This window comes from Myotis daubentonii, chromosome 1, assembly GCF_963259705.1.
Source record: "Myotis daubentonii chromosome 1, mMyoDau2.1, whole genome shotgun sequence".
In the NCBI taxonomy this organism is placed as follows: domain Eukaryota; kingdom Metazoa; phylum Chordata; class Mammalia; order Chiroptera; family Vespertilionidae; genus Myotis; species Myotis daubentonii.
The window spans coordinates 174036211-174053795 of NC_081840.1; the positions used below are offsets into that span (position 1 = coordinate 174036211).

The window sequence follows — 17585 nt, forward strand, 5'->3', positions numbered from 1 at the left end:
TGTGGTTCCTGATCTTACGTATAAGTCTTTAATCTATTTTGAGTTTATTATTGTATATGGTATAAGAAAGTGGTCTAGTTTCATTTTTTTGCATATATCTTTCAGCTTTCCCAACACCATTTATTGAAGAGACTGTCTTTACCCCATTGTATGTTCCTGCCTCCGGTGTCATAAATTAATTTACCATATAGTCGTTTATTTATGGGTTCTCTATTCTGTCCTGTAAATCTATGTGTCTGTTTTTATGCCAGTACCATGCTGTTTTGATTACTATAATATTGTAGTATAGTTTGATGTCAGGTAGCATGATGCCTCCAACCAATTGGGATTTTTTTGTGGTTTCTATTAATTTTAGGATTATTTGTTCTAGTTCTGTGAAAAATGCCATTGGTATTTTGATAGGTATTGCATTGAATCTATACATTGCTTTGGATTGTATGAACATTTAAACAATGTTTATTCTTCCTTTCCATGAGTATAGTATATGTTTCCATTTATTTATATCTTCTTCAATTTCTTTCTTCAGTGTCTTATAATTTTCTGAGCATAGATCTTTTATCTCGTGGTGACATTTATCCCTAGGTATTTTTTATGCAGTTGTAAATGGTATTTCTTTCTGATAGCTCTTTATTGGTGTATAAAAATACAACTAATTTCTTAATATTAGTTTTGTATCCTACTACTTCACTGATTTTATTTATCAGTTTTAATAGTTCTTTGGTGGAATATATAGTATCATGTCATCTGCAAATACTGACACTTTTACTTCTTTCTTTTCAATTTGTATGCCTTTTATTTGTCTGATTGTTGTGGCTAGGACTTCTAGGATTATGTTGAATTAAGGATGAAAGTGGACATCCTTGTCTTGTTACTGATCTTAAGGAAAACACTTTTAGCTTTTCACCATTGAGTATGATACTAACTGTGTTAGTCACATATGGCCTATATTGTTTTGAGATATATTCTCTCTAATCTGACTTTGCTTAGAGTTGTGTGAATTTTTTATCATAAATGGATGATGGACTTTATGAGATGGATTTTCTGCCTCTATTGATATGGTCATATGATTTTTATCCTTCATTTCATTTATGTGGTATATCATATTACTTGAGTTGTGGACATTGAATTAACCTTACACCCCAGAATAAATCCCACTTGATCATGGTGTATGATCTTTTTAATGTATTGCTGGATCTGGTTTGCTCATATTTTATTGAGAATTTTTGCCTCTATGTTCATCAGGGATATTACTCTATAATTTATTTTTTCATTATTCTTTTTGTAATGTCTTTGTCTGGTTTTGAAATCAGGGTAATACTGGCCTCATAAGATGAGCTTGGAAACCTTTCCTCCTCTTCAACTTTGTGTAATAGTTTGAGAAGGATATAGGTTAATTCTTTTGAATTTTTGGTAAAATTCACCTATGAAACCATCTGGTCCAAGACTTTTGTTTGTTGGGAGGTTTTTTTTTGTCTGTTTTTTTTAAATTATTGATTCTATTTTGTTAGCAGTTATGTCTTTCAGATTTTCTGTTTTCTTCTTGACTCTGTTATGGAAGATATAATAGTGATTTTCTAACTCTAGCAGTTAATTGAAATGTTAAGTTGTAAAGGCATTTTGAAAAAAAAAAAAACTTAAGCAGCTATACAGAGCTAAGTTATTGTTACTGGAGAATCAAATTAGAATTTCCAAATCAAGAATTTTTTTTAAAAAAAGGACTCTTTTTACAATTTCAATTAAAATAAGTCCTGGATTCAATTCAACTTCCATTGTTTTAAAAGGCTGGTTTTAGTTACTGATATTCTATCGTGATGTGAACATGTATAGCAAAGGAAAGTGACACCTACAATGGGACTGTGTGTTCTAAATTCAGAATTATACATGGTCTGAAACATCTGGGAGAAGCTACAGGGGAGGAGGATATCTTTTTGGACCACAAGCCCCCACTGTTTCTGAACATCATGGACTCTGGCTCTCTGTCCATTCTTCTAAAGGCAATGCCCTGACCCTAACCAGTTTGGCTCAGTGGATAGAGCGTCAGCCTGCGGACTCAAGGGTCCCAGGTTCGATTCCGGTCAAGGGCATGTACCTTGGTTGCAGGCACATCCCCAGTAGGGAGTGTGCAGGAGGCAGCTGATCGATGTTTCTCTCTTTCAATGTTTCTAACTCTCTATCCCTCTCCCTTCCTCTCTGTAAAAAAAAAATCAATAAAATATATTTTAAAAAATAAACATAAAAAAATAAAGGCAATGCTCTGGACTTCCTTGTAACTCTTTGCAGTTCTCATGATGTGAAAGAAATCTCCTTAAAATGTGTTGCTATTATTGTTCTTGCATTGTTTGAAATCTGTGGATTAGCAGTTGTGTTACTAAAAATATAACACTTTACTATTCCATGATGAGAAGAAGAAACTATAAAGGAGAGCTGGATAATTAACCTCATAGAAAAATTGATTTGTTGTTACCTGTAATGATAGATAGGTAGGTAGGTAGGTAGGTAGGTAGGTAGATAGATAGATAGATAGATAGATAGATAGATAGATAGATAGATGATAGATAAAGAGAGAAAGAAAATAACCAAAAAAGCCTGTTAATGTTCTTAGAGGAAAATGACTATGTAAATAAACACATTCAACTTTATAAGGATAAAATACGGAAATAAGTTGAAATAACTTCCATGGGAGTAGAGGCTTTGATCCTTTGAGAATGTGGGCAGCCTTAGGACATACACTTTTTCCCAGGAGCGAGGGCTACGTGACTTGGGTGATGTCACCAGTGACTACTACCCACCACAGTGTAAACAAACATCAGCAGGAAATAAATGTGGGCAGGGCAAGGATCTAAAAGCATGCCTTCCTTCTAGAAAAGTATCATGCCTTCCCATGTTAGTGGTTTGGTTTTTTTGTTGGCTTTTCTTCCTAAGGCCATGGTTCTCAACCTTCCTAATGCCGCGACCCTTTAATACAGCTCCTCATGTTGTGGTGACCCCCAACCATAAAATTATTTTTGTTGCTACTTCATAACTGTAATTTTGCTACTGTTATGAATCGTAATGCAAATATCTGATATGCAGGATATATTTTCATTGTTACAAATTGAACATAATTAAAGCATAGTGATTCATCACAAAAACAATATGTAATTATATATGTGTTTTCCGATGGTCTTAGACGACCCCTGTGAAAGGGTCGTTCGACCCCCCAGGTTGAGAACTGCTGTCCTAAGGGAAGAAAGGGGATGGAGCATAGCTGTTGCCTTCTGTCACAGAAACCTTTTGTTACAGAGGCAATGTCTGTCCTTGACAAATGGATTTCCTTGTTGACAGTCTCTGTAACACCGAGAAGTAAGGGACTCTTGCTGCAGTTATTGGTTGCTTGCCTCAAACTGACAAGCTTGTCAGTGGAACTGCTAAGGAGAAAGTTTCAAGTTACCAGAATTAAGCAAGCCCACTGAGGAGCAGGAGCAGCGGCTGGAGGAGGAGAAGGAAGGGGAGGAGAAGACTGAGGAGGAGGAGGAGGAGGAGGAGGAGGAGGAGGAGGAGGAGGAGGAGGAGGAGGAGGAGGAGCAACAGCAGCAGCAAAAGAAGCAGATTAAGCATTGCAGCAGCTGCTCCTCTGATTGGCTGGATGGTTCAGCTGCTTCTTTGGAACAAAAGGTCAAAGTGGACTGCAGTGTAAATGTGGAGAGGCAGTCGATAAAATAGCATTGCTTGGAGAAGTTTGGAGGCTGAGAGCAGCAGAATTCTCGCTAGCTGCAGAGCAAGTTGCTTCAGCTGTGAGCTGCAGCCTCCCGCCCAAGCCCAGCCCAGCCACTGTAAGAAGACGTTCACTGGACAGACGACCACACTTGGCATATTGGTGTGGAAGAGACGCTTGTGAGGGTCCCTTGCAAATCTGTGTACAAGAATGGCTTGTGAAATCATGCCTCTGCAAAGGTAGTATTCTTTCCTGTTTGTTTGTTTCATTCTGTTCTGTATTTTCTAAGTAGAAGCCAACCATATAACTTTGCCAATACTTGACATCTTCTAGTAACATGCTGCAAACTGTGGAGAGTCCATGGTACATCATGTTCTTCATTAAGTCCAGAAAAATTTAAATACTATACTGCTTCTTTTACTGACACTTATGCCCAATTTATTATCTTTTTCACTTGATTATTATGTTCAGGTTCTTTTTCTCTTGAATAAAAATAAATGTAAGAAAATATCTATGAAATGTAAAGAAGAACTGAAGAATATATTGAGCAGGTTTATAAGAAAACTGAATTAGCTTCTTAGCAGTGTTGTGAAGCTGTGGTAAAAACCAAGCTCGTTTTAAAGCATGTCTATAGGCTATGACATGCTTTTAAAAAAATGCATCTTAGACTCCCTCCCTTCTGGAGTTCAGATCTAGGCAAGGATTTTCTATCAATAAGTAGAATATAATACATGAACATAAGTGTTAAGGATAATATTTCCCTGTGAATAATTATGGATTTATTACACAAATGACATCTTTTTAAAAATTACTACATAAGAACATTTGAGCACAAGACTGTTTTGTTCGTTAATGATTATAAGGAATTATGGAGGTTGGGGTGGAGCAAAGAAATGTAACTTTAAACCAAGGGGTTTGTAAGAAAGAACACTGTTGGTGAACTAATAAGTGAATAACGTATCCTAGAATGTTAAAGCTGGAAGTCACCTGTGTGATGTCGGAGCCTATTCCTTCAGTTTCACAACAAGAAAACTGAGGCATGGAGGAAGTCTCAGAGGTGCCCAAGGTCACATTTTATAATTTTTAAGATGACTTGCCAATCATATTATCATATTTCAACTTCAACTGCTTTACCTGCAGTGGCAGTCAATAAATACTTCCTTTAAGAAAACTATAGAGGGTTTTATTAGTGAAAATGATTTTTTGAATCAAAGAGTAAATCTAGTTTATAAGATTGAAAAAAATCAGGACAAAAATGAATTTCATTTTAAAAACCATATCGTCAATATTTTACTGAGTGTTCATATGGTTTTTTTGTTGTTATTAATCCTCACCTGAGGACATTTTGTTCTTTCGATTTTCAGAGAGAATGGAAGGGAAGGATAGAAACAGAGAGTGAGAGAGACACATATGTTGGTTGTCTTCTGCATGCACCCGACCAGGGCTGGGGATCGAGCTTGTAACTGAGGTATGTGCCCTTGATTGTAATCGAACCCAAGACCCTTCAATCCATGGGCCAGATGTTCCAATCACTGAGCCAAACCGGCCATGGCAGAATGTTCACGTTTTAATCATTAAAATAAGGTAAACAAAAATTGTGTTTATTTACAGAATGGGTCCTGCCGACGTAATACCGTGAGATAAACCTGTGCACTGTTTCTCTTTCCCTGTAATGACAGGTGCACTGTAATGGGGACTTGATGGAGGTGTCCCAAAAATTCCTTCTCTAAAAAATTAACCTAAGAAAGCATAAAGTGGCTTATAGAGAGATCTGAAGTTTTTCCACACTAACCCACATGCTTGAAGCCTGCAAGAGAGTAAAACTAATGTACACTTTTTGGAGTCTTGATTTGGTTTCCAACTTTAAAGTTGGGGATTAGTTTTTCTTGTAATGATGTCAGTTTTTAAGGCTCTTAAGCAAGTCATATTCTAGACAAGAATATTGGCTATTACGGAACTCTGTAATAAGCTACTTGATGATATAATAACAGTTAAGAAGGAAATAGATCTTTATACTGCTAAAACTCTGTTTAAGGAGCTAAGATGATAAAAGCTAAAATGGAATTTTCTCCAAATTTATTTTGCATTGTTAGTTCTTATCAATCAACCTATGTCAGAGTCAGAATTTGAATCTGCATTCCAAAATGCTGACCAGCACATTCACTGTTCGCCTAATCTGAGAGTTTAAATGGATTGATTACCCTGCAGTGTTCATTTCTGGCCTCTGCCTGCCTTTGGTTATAAACCTCCTGAAGGCAAGGACCAGGTTTGTGCGGTTCTCTTCGATAAGGATCTCTTGAGAACTTAAGCACCGATGCAGAAAACATTTCTGCTCCTGGTTCAGTATCTTTGGCTAAGGGCCTCTGTGACTCTCTGGTAATGATTATTGCCAGCCGCGCCCACGGTTACTCTGCCTGAAGCCTGAAGGTTGCAGAGCCTTGTGGTAATGCCTGCTGGCTGCTGGGATGAGAGCTCAGCTCTCTTCTGTTTAAGAGCCTGAAGGGGGAAAACCTGAATTGAAAGGGGACGAGTGAGAGGATAGCTTTAGATACCAGCTAAGGAAGTTTATGCTCACTGTTTATATTGAGCAGATGGGCCAATGCTTCTCATACTTTAGGCGCATGAGAATTACCTGGGTAACTTATTTTTAAAATTAACTTCGTCCTGCTGCCCTCCTTCCCTGGACTCACTGTATTGGAATATGGGTGTGACAGGGAAATGATCTTCATCTTAACAAGCTTCCCAAAAGCAAATCTGATCAAAATGGTCCCCACATTCAGAGAAACACTGATCTAAACTCTGGTTAATAATTATAGTTGGTATAAAACCATTGACAGCAGGTATATATAACAATCTAACAGTAAACTCAACATACCCAGATAGCGTACTGTGTATCGTTACCCGTTACCTTATATGAGGTGTGTTTTGTTTTGTGTTTTTGTTTTCATAATTGGTGCTTTCATTTACTAGAGGGTGAGTGTTACCTATTAAAACAAAGCATCCTGAGAATGCTGTTTAACATTTTTCTCTATGACCAAACACTACTCTGTACTACTAGTGATGCACAAGCTCTGCCCTAGCTGGTTTGGCTCAATGAATAGAGCGTTGGCCAGTGGACTGAAGGGTCCTGGGTTCCATTCCAGTCAAGGGCACATGCCCAGGTTGCAGGCTCAATCCCCAGTAGGGGGCATGCAGGAGGCAGCCAATTAATGATTCTCTCATCATTAGTGTTTCTATTTTTCCCTCTCCCTTCCTCTCTGAAATCAATAAAAATGTATTTTAAAAAAAAAAAAAAGGACAAAAGCTCTGCTTCAAAGAGGTCACATGCTGGTCAGAATGCAGACACATTACCAGACAATTACAATGCATGTGGTGGACAGTATGATAAGCATAATAATAGAGATGTGCCTACATGGACAACATTGCCCTATATTTTGTTTAACCTCATATAAGCATATGGTCTTATTGGAGGGCATGTTTGTACCCTAATGTCTACTTAGCTTGCAATTCCAAGAGTGACTTTTTTAGCCTTTCTTAGCATATTGTGAAAGTATGTAGAAAATAAATTTGTTACTGCTTATCTGTAACCGAGATGAGAATAACAGGTAAGGTTGGAAGCTCAGAATGAAAGAAAATACTTTGGTTCCCCCTTTAATGTATTTTGCTGTCTGTTTATTACTTAACTTAATTTGCAGACTTTCCAGGATGAAGTTGACTATTTAGAAACTCATGATCTTTAGAAAAAACTGCAGAAGCTGAATATTTATAATGTGACTCCTGTAAAGAATTCAGTTGTTACATTTCACTTCAAATGGCTTAAATTAAAGATGGGATCTTATTATACACTAGAGGCCCAACGCACAAAGTTTGTGCAAGAGTAGGTCTTCCTTCCCCCAGCTGCCTTGCACAGGCTTCCCTCGCAGCCCCGGCTTGGTCCGGAAGGACGCCCAGTCTAATTAGCATATAACACTTTAATTATTATAGATCACTGAGATGGTGAAATTATCTCAATTATTTTTAAAATACTATAATATGTACACATATTTCTTTTTTAAAATACATTTTTATTTCAAAGAGGAAAGGAGGAGAGAGATAGCAACATCAATGATGAGAGAGAATCATTGATTGGCTGCCTCCTGCACACCCCCCCTCCTACTGGGGATCAAGCCCGAACCCAGGTATGTGCCCTGACCGGAATCGAACCCGGGACTCTTCAGTCCACAGGCCAACACTATATCCACTGAGCCAAACCAACTTGGGCTACACATATTTCTTATACTTAATTTTAAAACTCAACACATTGTGTAGCATTAGATGGATATTCTTGCCATCAGAGAAAGCACTCCAAAAGAAATATAATAATACAGAAGTAAGTGGATAAATGATATTAAGAATTGAAATAAAAGTTTTTATTTCTTTAGGTAACTAAATAGACCTTCTGTCGCAAATGAGATAACATGTTTTATCAGACTCCAGACTTTACTTATACCTCAGGCTCTTTCCATGATTCATATTTGTTGGATTATTTTCCTTAGATATTATGGATCTGTAGATAAGGATCTCTAACTTATTTATTGCTAGACTTAAGTAGACTAACAAACAAAGTCTTAAGTCTTAGTCTTATGACTATGACAAAACACTCAACGTTCACAGGAGAATTTGATTTACTAGATTAACTTTCCAATATCCGTTAACTCAATTTATATCCACAAAGGGTAAGGGTGGAGGATGAAGTTAAGAGCACTGGTGGTTAATTTGGATTCCTTTGGTTTTATTGTATTGTCATCTACTTTCATGTGTTAGCGTCCTCTTCTTTCCTTGGTTTATTTGCCATAGTGGGAAACTTACATTAGTAATGTCTATGTAATTCTCTTTTTTATTGCTTCCTCTGGAAAATGATGATATTTAATATATGTTACTGAATGTTTATTTTATGATGGTGAAGTACATGTAATTCCCAATTGCAGTGGCTCTTTTAAGAAGACTTATAGCAACAGGGTTAATTAGCATGTATTATTGATCCAGCATAGGAAAATTCCACTAAAATTACTTACAGCAGAATTCATCTGGTCTTTCTAAGTATTGGTCTTTAGAATATCCTTTTGCAAACAAGGTAAACATTGATAACCTGGGGATGATGTGGGAGTTAACTAGGGAACAAGCCAGGTCATAATGGTCCTGCTCATGTGTCTTCTGCGTGGTGTTAGAGAGCCCTCTGCTGCTTGTGGTGGTGCCACCTTCAATTTATCTGTAAACTCATGGTATTCATTACTTGTTGCCATTTTGATAACACTCCCTGCCCTCCTCTCTCCCCCTCCACAAACACAGCCTAAGTGGGGGTTAAAAGCTGCTTCACTTCAAATCTGGGTTAGTTTATGGGGTTGTGTAACTTAGACTTTATCATACTGTATATGGTCAGTGTTGGGTAGTAACAGGAATTCATTGAGAACAAATACGATCTTTGTGAGCTCTATTCTCACGTGGTGGTTGCAGTATCTCTGGAGTTTAGATGTTTCCTCAGTACTCCAAATAAAGATGATAGTATGAACTGAAATGAGGATATTTTTCAACTTTATGGAGATCACCCTGTTTAAACTATTGGAAAAGTAGAGGTGTTGGATATTCAGTGGGGAAAGCAATGGGAAGGTGGTAAACTTGCCACTAAAAACCATATCCAGACACTGACTCCCACTTGAATTTGGGCAGATGATTTTCTTCACCGGTAAAATGGGATGATAATTCTGACAGTTACTTATGGAGGAAACTTTGTTGTTAAAGAATAAGATAGTTCTTTGTAAAGAATAAGACTCCTCAGATGTGCAGTAGTATGTTGCTTTACTTTTGATTTTGTTATTCTTACACCTGTTTTTGGTTTTTTTACAATATACAAAATAAGTCTATTACCAGATTATAGATACAAAATAATTAGCTATTTACATGCAATAAACATTAATATTTCAAGAAAAAATGATTTTAAATATAATAATATTACATGCAATAAACATTAATATTTCAAGAAAAAATAGTTTAAATATAATAATATTACCAGAACTGTACTAACATAGTATAATATCACAAAAGTTGTAGGAAATATTAAAAATCTGCAAATAATAGGATTACTTCTATTGTATTCCTCTGGATCTATTTTTGTTCATCAGTTTATGTTGTTCATTATATTCCACAAATGAGTAAGATATGTGATATTTATCTTTCTCCGACTGGCTTATTTCGCTTAGCATAATACTCTCCAGGTCCATCCATGCTGTTGCAAATGGTAAGAGTTCCTTCTTTTTTACAGCAGCATAGTATTCCATTGTGTAGATGTACCGCCGGTTTTTAATCCATTCATCTGCTGATGGGCACTTAGGCTGTTTCCAAATCTTAGCTATTGTAAATTGTGCTGCTATGAACATAGGGGTGCATTTATCCTTTCCGATTGGGGTTTCTGGTTTCTTGGGATATATTTCTACAATTGGATTACTGGGTCAAATGGGAGTCCCATTTTTAATTTTTTGAGGAAACTCCATACTGTTTTCCACAGTGGCTGCACCAGTCTGCGTTCCCACCAGCAATGCACAAGGGTTTCTTTTTCTCCACATCCTCTCCAGACCTTGTCATTGGTTGATAATAGCTGGTACCTCATTGTCGTTTTGATTTGCATCTCTCAGATGATTAGTAACTTTGAGCATGTTTTCATATGTCTCCTGGCCTTCTGTATGTCCTCTTTTGAAAAGTGTCTATTTAGGTCCTTTGCCCATTTTTTTATTGGATTGTTTATCTTTTTTTTGTTTAGTTGTATGAGTTCCCTGTAAATTTTGGAGTTTAAACACTTATCAGAGGTAACAGTGGCAAATATGTGCACTCATGCAGTGGGCTTTCTTGTTTTATTGATGGTTTCCTTTGCTGTGCAGAATCTTTTTATTTTGATGTAGTGCCATTTGTTTATTTTCTCTTTAGCTTCCATTGTCCTAGGAGCTGTATCAGTAAAGATATTGCTATGACATATGTCTGCTATTTTGCTGACTATGGCTTCTTCTAAGAAATTTTGGTTTCCTATCTTAATGTTTAAGTCCTTTACCCATTTTGAGTTTATTTTGTGTATGGTGTAAGTTGGTGGTCTAGTTTCATTTTTTGCACGTATCTGTCCAGTTTTCCCAACACCATTTATTGAAGAGACTGTCTTGACACCACTGTATGCTTTTGCCTCTTTTGTCAAATATTAACCCATTGTACGCCATAAGCATCTGTAGACAAAAGCGGCGGATCTTCGCCACAGGCCACGCACATCTATTAAAAAAAAAAAAAAATGTTCTCCCTAAATGGCAGCCCTGACCAACTTTAAAATCATTTTTTGTGAGAATTTTCAGCTGAAAATATTCAAGAACACCCGGATTCTGAGTAATATATTTATTTTTATAATATTCATTGCAAATTGATTTTTTAAAATAAATTCAAAATATCGTGGCGTGTGGGGATGGTTTCCATTTTGGATGTGTGGCAGTTAACTGGTAAATTGAGCATAATGGCTTGTGTCGATTTCTGGGTTCTCTTTTCAGTTCCATTGGTCTATATGTCTGTTCTTGTGCCAGTACCAGGCAGTTTTGAGAACAGTGGCTTTGTAGTATAGTTTGATATCTGGTATTGTAATCCCTCCAAATTAGTTCTTCTTTCTCTCAATAGCTAACATTGTGGCTATTCGGAGTCTTTTTTTATTCCATATGAATTTTTGGAGAGTTTGTTCTAGGTCTGTGAAATATGCCGTTGGTATCTTAATGGGGATTGCGTTGAATTAGTAGATTGCTTTGGGTAGTGTGGACTTTTTAATGATGTTGATTCTACCAATTCATGGGTATGGTATATTCTTCCATTTGTTTATTTCTTCCTCTGTCTCTTTTTTCAATATCTTGTAGTTTTCCGAGTACAGGTCTTTTACCTTAGTTAAGTTATTCCTAAGTATCTTCATTTTTTTTAGTGCAGGTAAATGGGATTGTTTTTTTAGTTTCTCTTTCTGTGAGTTCATTATTCTATATAAATAAAAGCCCAGCAACCGAAACAGCAGAACGACCAGAGACCAGAATGACCACGGCCCCTCACCCTGGCCGGCAGCCCCCCAGCAAGTGGTTAGCGGTGATCAGGCAGGCAGGTGAGCAGTTAGGGGTGATCAGGGAAGCATGCAGAGCAGTTAGGAGTGATCAGGCAGGCAGGCGAGTGGGTAGGGGTAATCAGGCAGGCAGAGGCAGTTAGGGGCGATCAGGCAGACAGAGTGATCAGGCAGGCAGAGGCAGTTAGGGGCAATCAGGCAGGCAGGCAAGCAGTTAGGGGCCAGTGTCCCAGATTGCAAGAGGGATGTCCGACTGCCGGTTTAGGCCCGATCCTCCTATGGATCGGGCCTAAACCGGCAGTCGGACATCCCCCAAGGGGTCCCAGATTTTGAGAGGGTGCAGGCCAGCTAAGGGACCTCTCCCCACCCTGCACGAATTTTGTGCACTGGGCCTCTAGTTGGTGTATAAAAAAGCCATAGATTTCTGGGTGTTAATTTTGTATTCTGCGACATTGTTGAATTCATTTATTAAGTCTAGTAGTGTTTTGAAGGAGTCTTTAGTGTTTTCTATGTGCAATAATCATGTCATCTACGAGTGATAACAGTTCTTCTCCTTTTCAAATTTGGATGTCTTTAATTCTTTTTCTTGTCTGATCGCTACGGCTAGAACTTCCAGTAGTATGTCGAACAGGAGTGGTGAGAATGGGCATCCCTGTCTTGTTCCTGTTCTTAGGGGAAATCGTTTTAGTTTTTGCCCATTGAGTATGATGTTGGCTGTAGGTTTATCATATAGGGCTTTTATTATATTGAGATATGCTCCCTCTGTTCCCACTTTGCTGAGAGTTTTTATCAAAAATGGGTGTTGGATTTTGTTGAATGCTTTCTCTGCATCTATTGATATGATCATGTGATTTTTTTTCTTTCAATTTGTTTATGTGATGTATCATGTTTATTGATTTGCAAATATTGTACCAGCCTTGCATCCCTGGAATAAATCCCACTTGATCATGGTTTATGATCTTTTTAACATATTGCTGGATGAAAGTTGCTAATATTTTGTTGAGGATTTTAGCATCTATGTTCATCATGGAATTTGGCCTGTAATTCTCTTTCTTTGTATTATCCATTATCTGTCTCCTAAAGATGCCTATGTGACCTTTAAAAGTCACTCCCAGTGTCACTCACCTCACCTACCTGCCAGCCTTCATGTTTAAGGTCTAGACCTTGTCCTCTGCCTGGCTCTGTGGCCTTCAGCTAGTTGTAAAACTTGTTTTTCTTATCTGAAAAGTCTGCTTAGTGATACTTCTCCTACACACACACACACACACACACACACACACACACACACACACGGGAGTCTTTGAGAATTGAATGAGAAAATGTATAGGAAGCTCTTGGCCCAAGGCCTGGCTTATTATGGCAAGTCCTCAGTGTATGGTATCCCTTTTTCATAATGTTATCCCTTTTTAAAGTTTTTGATCATTATCAAATTTTAAGTTGCTATTTCTTTCTGGCCTATACATTCTGTGAGGGTTGGGGTCATATCTTATTAGCCTGTATCTCCGGCACCTATCATAGGCTCTGATAAGGAGAAGACCTCAGAAAATGCTGGCTGAGCACGTGAATGTGGTTGTGGAAGCTCACAGAGCCTGAGTGCAGGTACATCAAGCCTTTACACCGTCACCAGTGGGTCTTCATCCTAAAAACCAGCACAAAATCATGACACTGTAGAAACAAGTCCTTGAGTCATTTTTCTGTGCAGAGCCCTCCACTGGCAGCAGGCGGTTTGCTAGGGGGAAGATGACAGAGTAATTTTCATTGCTTTCAATGCACTTTGTCGCCTTCAAAAAATCCACATTCAGAGCTAACAGTTTGGGAAATTTTTCTGATAATAAAAGCTACATTAGCAAACCATTAAAAATATTAGTATTGCCCAACTGGTGTTGCTCAATGGTTGAGCATCTACCTATGAACCAGGAGGTCATGGTATGATTCCCGGTCAGGGCATAGGCCTGTGTTGTGAGCTCGATCCCCTGTAGGGGGCATGCAGGAGCCAGCCTATCAATGATTCCCTCTCATCATTGATGTTTCTATCTCTCGCTCCCTCTCCCTTCCTCTCTGAAATAAATAAAAACATATTTTTAAACTATTATAATTAAGGTAATTATTAAAAGAAGTTAGTAAAAATAATTTACTATTTTCTTCCCTTCTGCAGGTATCCTAGTTCTTTGAATTTTTGTTTTGGTAACTAAAGATTAGAAACTATTTTAATTTATTTACTAATATTCTAAAAATATTTTCTCATCAACTAATATCAATCCCCTCTAAAAGGAAGTTATTGTAATGTACATTCCAAATTACTGCCTCCTATGGCAATCTTATATGGCTGTAATAAGGACAAACATCACTTTTCTGAACAAGCATTTCAAAGACAGAAGAAAGATTTCAGCTGCCTTGATAATAGTTTTGTAACTAAACCAAAAATTTCTTTGAGCCCCAAACAACCTTTGGGTTTGCAGTGCGGTGAAGTAATTTTCTTTCTCTGCTCTCAAGCCAGAAAAAACAAATACAGTTTGTGGCAAGAACATATTCAAACATTACTTTGTCTGAACATATCCTTTTCTGGGTTCACTGTTCACCACTGAAAGTACAGTGTTTACATTGTTGGCATAATGGAAGAACTCACACCTCTAATTGTGCAGTTGAAGAAAAGAAATTATCTTTTTAAAAAGTTGTTTATTGATCTGAGAGAGAGAAAGAAAGAGAGAAATATTGATTTGTTGTTCCACTTATTTAGGCAATCATTGGTTGGTTCTTATATGTGCCCTGATCGGGGATCAAACATACAACCTGGGTACATCCGGATGATGCTCCAACCAACTGAGCACCCAGCCAGGGCTATTTTTCTTCTCTTTTTCTTTCTTTCTTTCTTTCTTTCTTTCTTTCTTTCTTTCTTTCTTTCTTTCTTTCTTTCTTTCTTTCTTTCTCTCTTTCTCTCTTTCTCTCTTTCTCTCTTTCTCTCTTTCTCTCTTTCTTCCTTTCTTTCTCTTTTAAGGAAGATTGGAGAAAACTCATGGTAGAGTTGAAATTTCATTGTTTTGAATAGAAGGGAACAAGGTAACTTAAAATAATTAACACAGAGATACGTGAGAATGCTTCTACTGGAAAAATTAATTTTATAAGTCATAAAGTGTATGTTTTCAAAATATTTAGTCTAACAGTAGTGTTAACACTCAGCAAAGTCTTGATGCTGATTTTATTCAACAGCCATTTATTGAGCACCTGGCGTGTTCTAGGCACCTTGCTAGGTGCCGGTGGTACAGAGAGAGAGACAAATCCAGGCAGTGAGGCCAGCATCTGAACTCGGGAATTTCTACGTCGTCATGTGCTGAGCACTGGCCTGTAGCTGTGAACTCAGTGTCTCAGAGCCTGGGGGAAGAGTGGCTCCCTCTCCAGGGTCCTGGAGATGGCTTCCTGATTAGGTGACTTGAAAGCTGAGAGATAAGTATTTATCAGGTGGAGAGAGGTGGATAAAGCATTTTAGAGAGAGGGAACAGCATGTACACATGGGGAGAGTAAAGAAAGTGCACTGATCTAGAGAGTTATGTTGGGCTTAGATTGGGAGGCACCTTGTATGCTAGGTTTAGACATTTGGACTCTACCCCAAAGCCAGTGGGGAAGCAAGACTGACTCTTACCTAGTAAGTGTGAAGGATGGTTCCGATGAGAGTATTACAGATAAACTGCTGTGGGTAGCAGGGAAAGAGAGAGTGTTGACCCTGTGAAAGACTAAGATAGTGGAAATGGGAAGGACAGATCCAATTCCGGTGACTTGTTTTTTTTGAGATAGAATCAATACAACTTGGTGGTTTACCAGAGGTGGGGGTAAGAGATAAACTTCCTTAAGGAGGGCAGTTGGTTTATTACCATGACTCAAATGTGAGAGGAATGAAAATTCTGTCCTATGACTCTAGACATGTCTTCAGCCAGGGTCCCCTGTGAAGTGTGATTCCATGGTGAGCCTCTTAGATGTGTCATTTAATCAGTCGGTGGTTATGGTTCCCTTGATAAAGCATCCGCCCCCTCCCTTTTTACAGACCCTCCCCCCCCCTCCCGTGCCCATGCATACACATACCCTCAACCCCCTCCAATGTCTCAGAGTTCAAGCTGTCATCAGGAGGTCATCCAAGACGGAATTTAGCTGGGTGGATGAGATTGAAAAAGAATGAGATGTTCCTGTGAATCTAGAAGATAGAACGCAGGTGATAAAGAGTGCCACCGTCTAAATAAGGAGGAACCCAGAGAGAGCGTTCGTTCGTCCCTGTGTCTCCTGACACCACCTTCGTTACAACCAGGAAAGGAGTAGTTAGAAGAAACTGTTAGCTCCCCATGGCCTTCCAGAACTCCATCCCCATGTGCACTGCTGAGCATATCTGGACCCACCTCTTCTCTGTGCTTTTCTCTGCCATCCACACTCAACAAAATCTGTCCTTGGGCCCAGCGCTGGTTCTGGAAGTGGGGCAGAAAAGGAAAACGCGTTTTCTCTCTGTTCTGTGGGGTCTCAATTTAAAAATATTCACTGAGTGCATTCTGTGCATCAAGCAGGGGAGAAGTGTGTTTGGCATAGTGTCTTACACATGTTTTTCAATGTGGGTCATGACCTATTAATGGTCATAAAACTAGTTTAGCAGGTTGTGGCCCCTATTTTATATAATTTTACATTAAAAATATAACAAAACATAAATTATCCAAACAGAGTAAGAATAATTTTATGAAATGTACGTCCATTTTAAGTTTATTTGTAATCTCAAGATGTAAAATGATTTGGATCATGGCCAAAAGTCTTTAAAAATATAGTATCTGGACTACTTATTGAGGATAGATCATTAGAATGAGAGGAGAGTATAGGCCTGGAAATCAAACCCCTGTGTCGGTCTGGGAACTTGATTCTAGTCGTAACGTTCCTATAAATGCATTTTCAGAGCACAACCTTTTTGTAAGATGGAAACACCTTTGTGAGGCAGATGCTTATTTCTGAATTGAGAAAAAATAACTAGCAGAGATGTATTGGTTTCCTAGGGCTGCTGTAACAAGGTACCACAAACCGGACTTAGAATAATAGGAAGTTATCGCCCCCCCCCCCCTGTCCTGGAGGCCAGAAGTCCCAAGTCAATGTGTTGGCAGGGCTGAGCTCCCACTGAAGGCACTGGGGGACCTTCGGCCTCTCTCCAGTGTGGCTTGTGGCAGCATAACTCCCATCTTCACATGGCGTTCTCCCTATGTGCCTATCTCTGTGTCCAAATTGCCCCTTGTTATAAGGACGCCTGCCACTCTAATAACTTCATTTTAACTTGATCACTCCTGTAAACATCCTATCGCCAAATAAGGTCACTTTCTGACATATGGGTTAGGGGTTCAGCATATCTTTTTGAAGGGACACAATTGAACCCATAACAATATATTTCAAATTTCCACTAGGCATTTAAGAAGGTAGTATGGGAAAAAAGGAAGCCGTAGAAACATTTTTCTATATTATCGGGGGTGGGGGCATTCTAACTTTTTGGAATTCTTGTTTTGTCTGTTTTGCCTCCAAGATAACACCTCTTCGTGTTGGCTAAAATGCCTGTCCTGTGAATAGTAACAGCTTCAGGTCTTCACACTTACCCTTTAGTCAGGAAAATCTATTTGCTCTTGAACTTCAGTAGTTTGTTTTTCTTTGTACTGGCTCGGTGTTGCAATTTTAGTCGCAATATACAAATAAAAAAATGGCAAACAAAACTGCTTGGGTTTACAATAAGTATATATACGAAAATATTCCCCAAAATTACAGCGGTGCACTCTTAGGTACCTA

General features: G+C 38.3%; 1 protein-coding gene across 7 annotated transcripts in view; it reads left to right on the forward strand.

The window, feature by feature from the left end:
• Positions 1-17585, forward strand: part of FAM13A (family with sequence similarity 13 member A) — a 282952-nt gene that overhangs the window by 174576 nt on the left and 90791 nt on the right. For 2 of the 7 annotated variants that reach the window (XM_059665532.1, XM_059665540.1), the window contains exon 1: positions 3673-3933. The exons of 4 other annotated variants lie outside the window; for them this stretch is intronic. In XM_059665532.1, coding sequence (XP_059521515.1) covers positions 3905-3933 — 29 coding nt within the window. In that variant the 5' untranslated portion in view covers positions 3673-3904. Of the gene's footprint in view, positions 1-3672; positions 3934-4660; positions 4761-17585 lie in introns of those variants that run through there. One more of the 7 variants, XM_059665535.1, reaches the window with a different exon arrangement.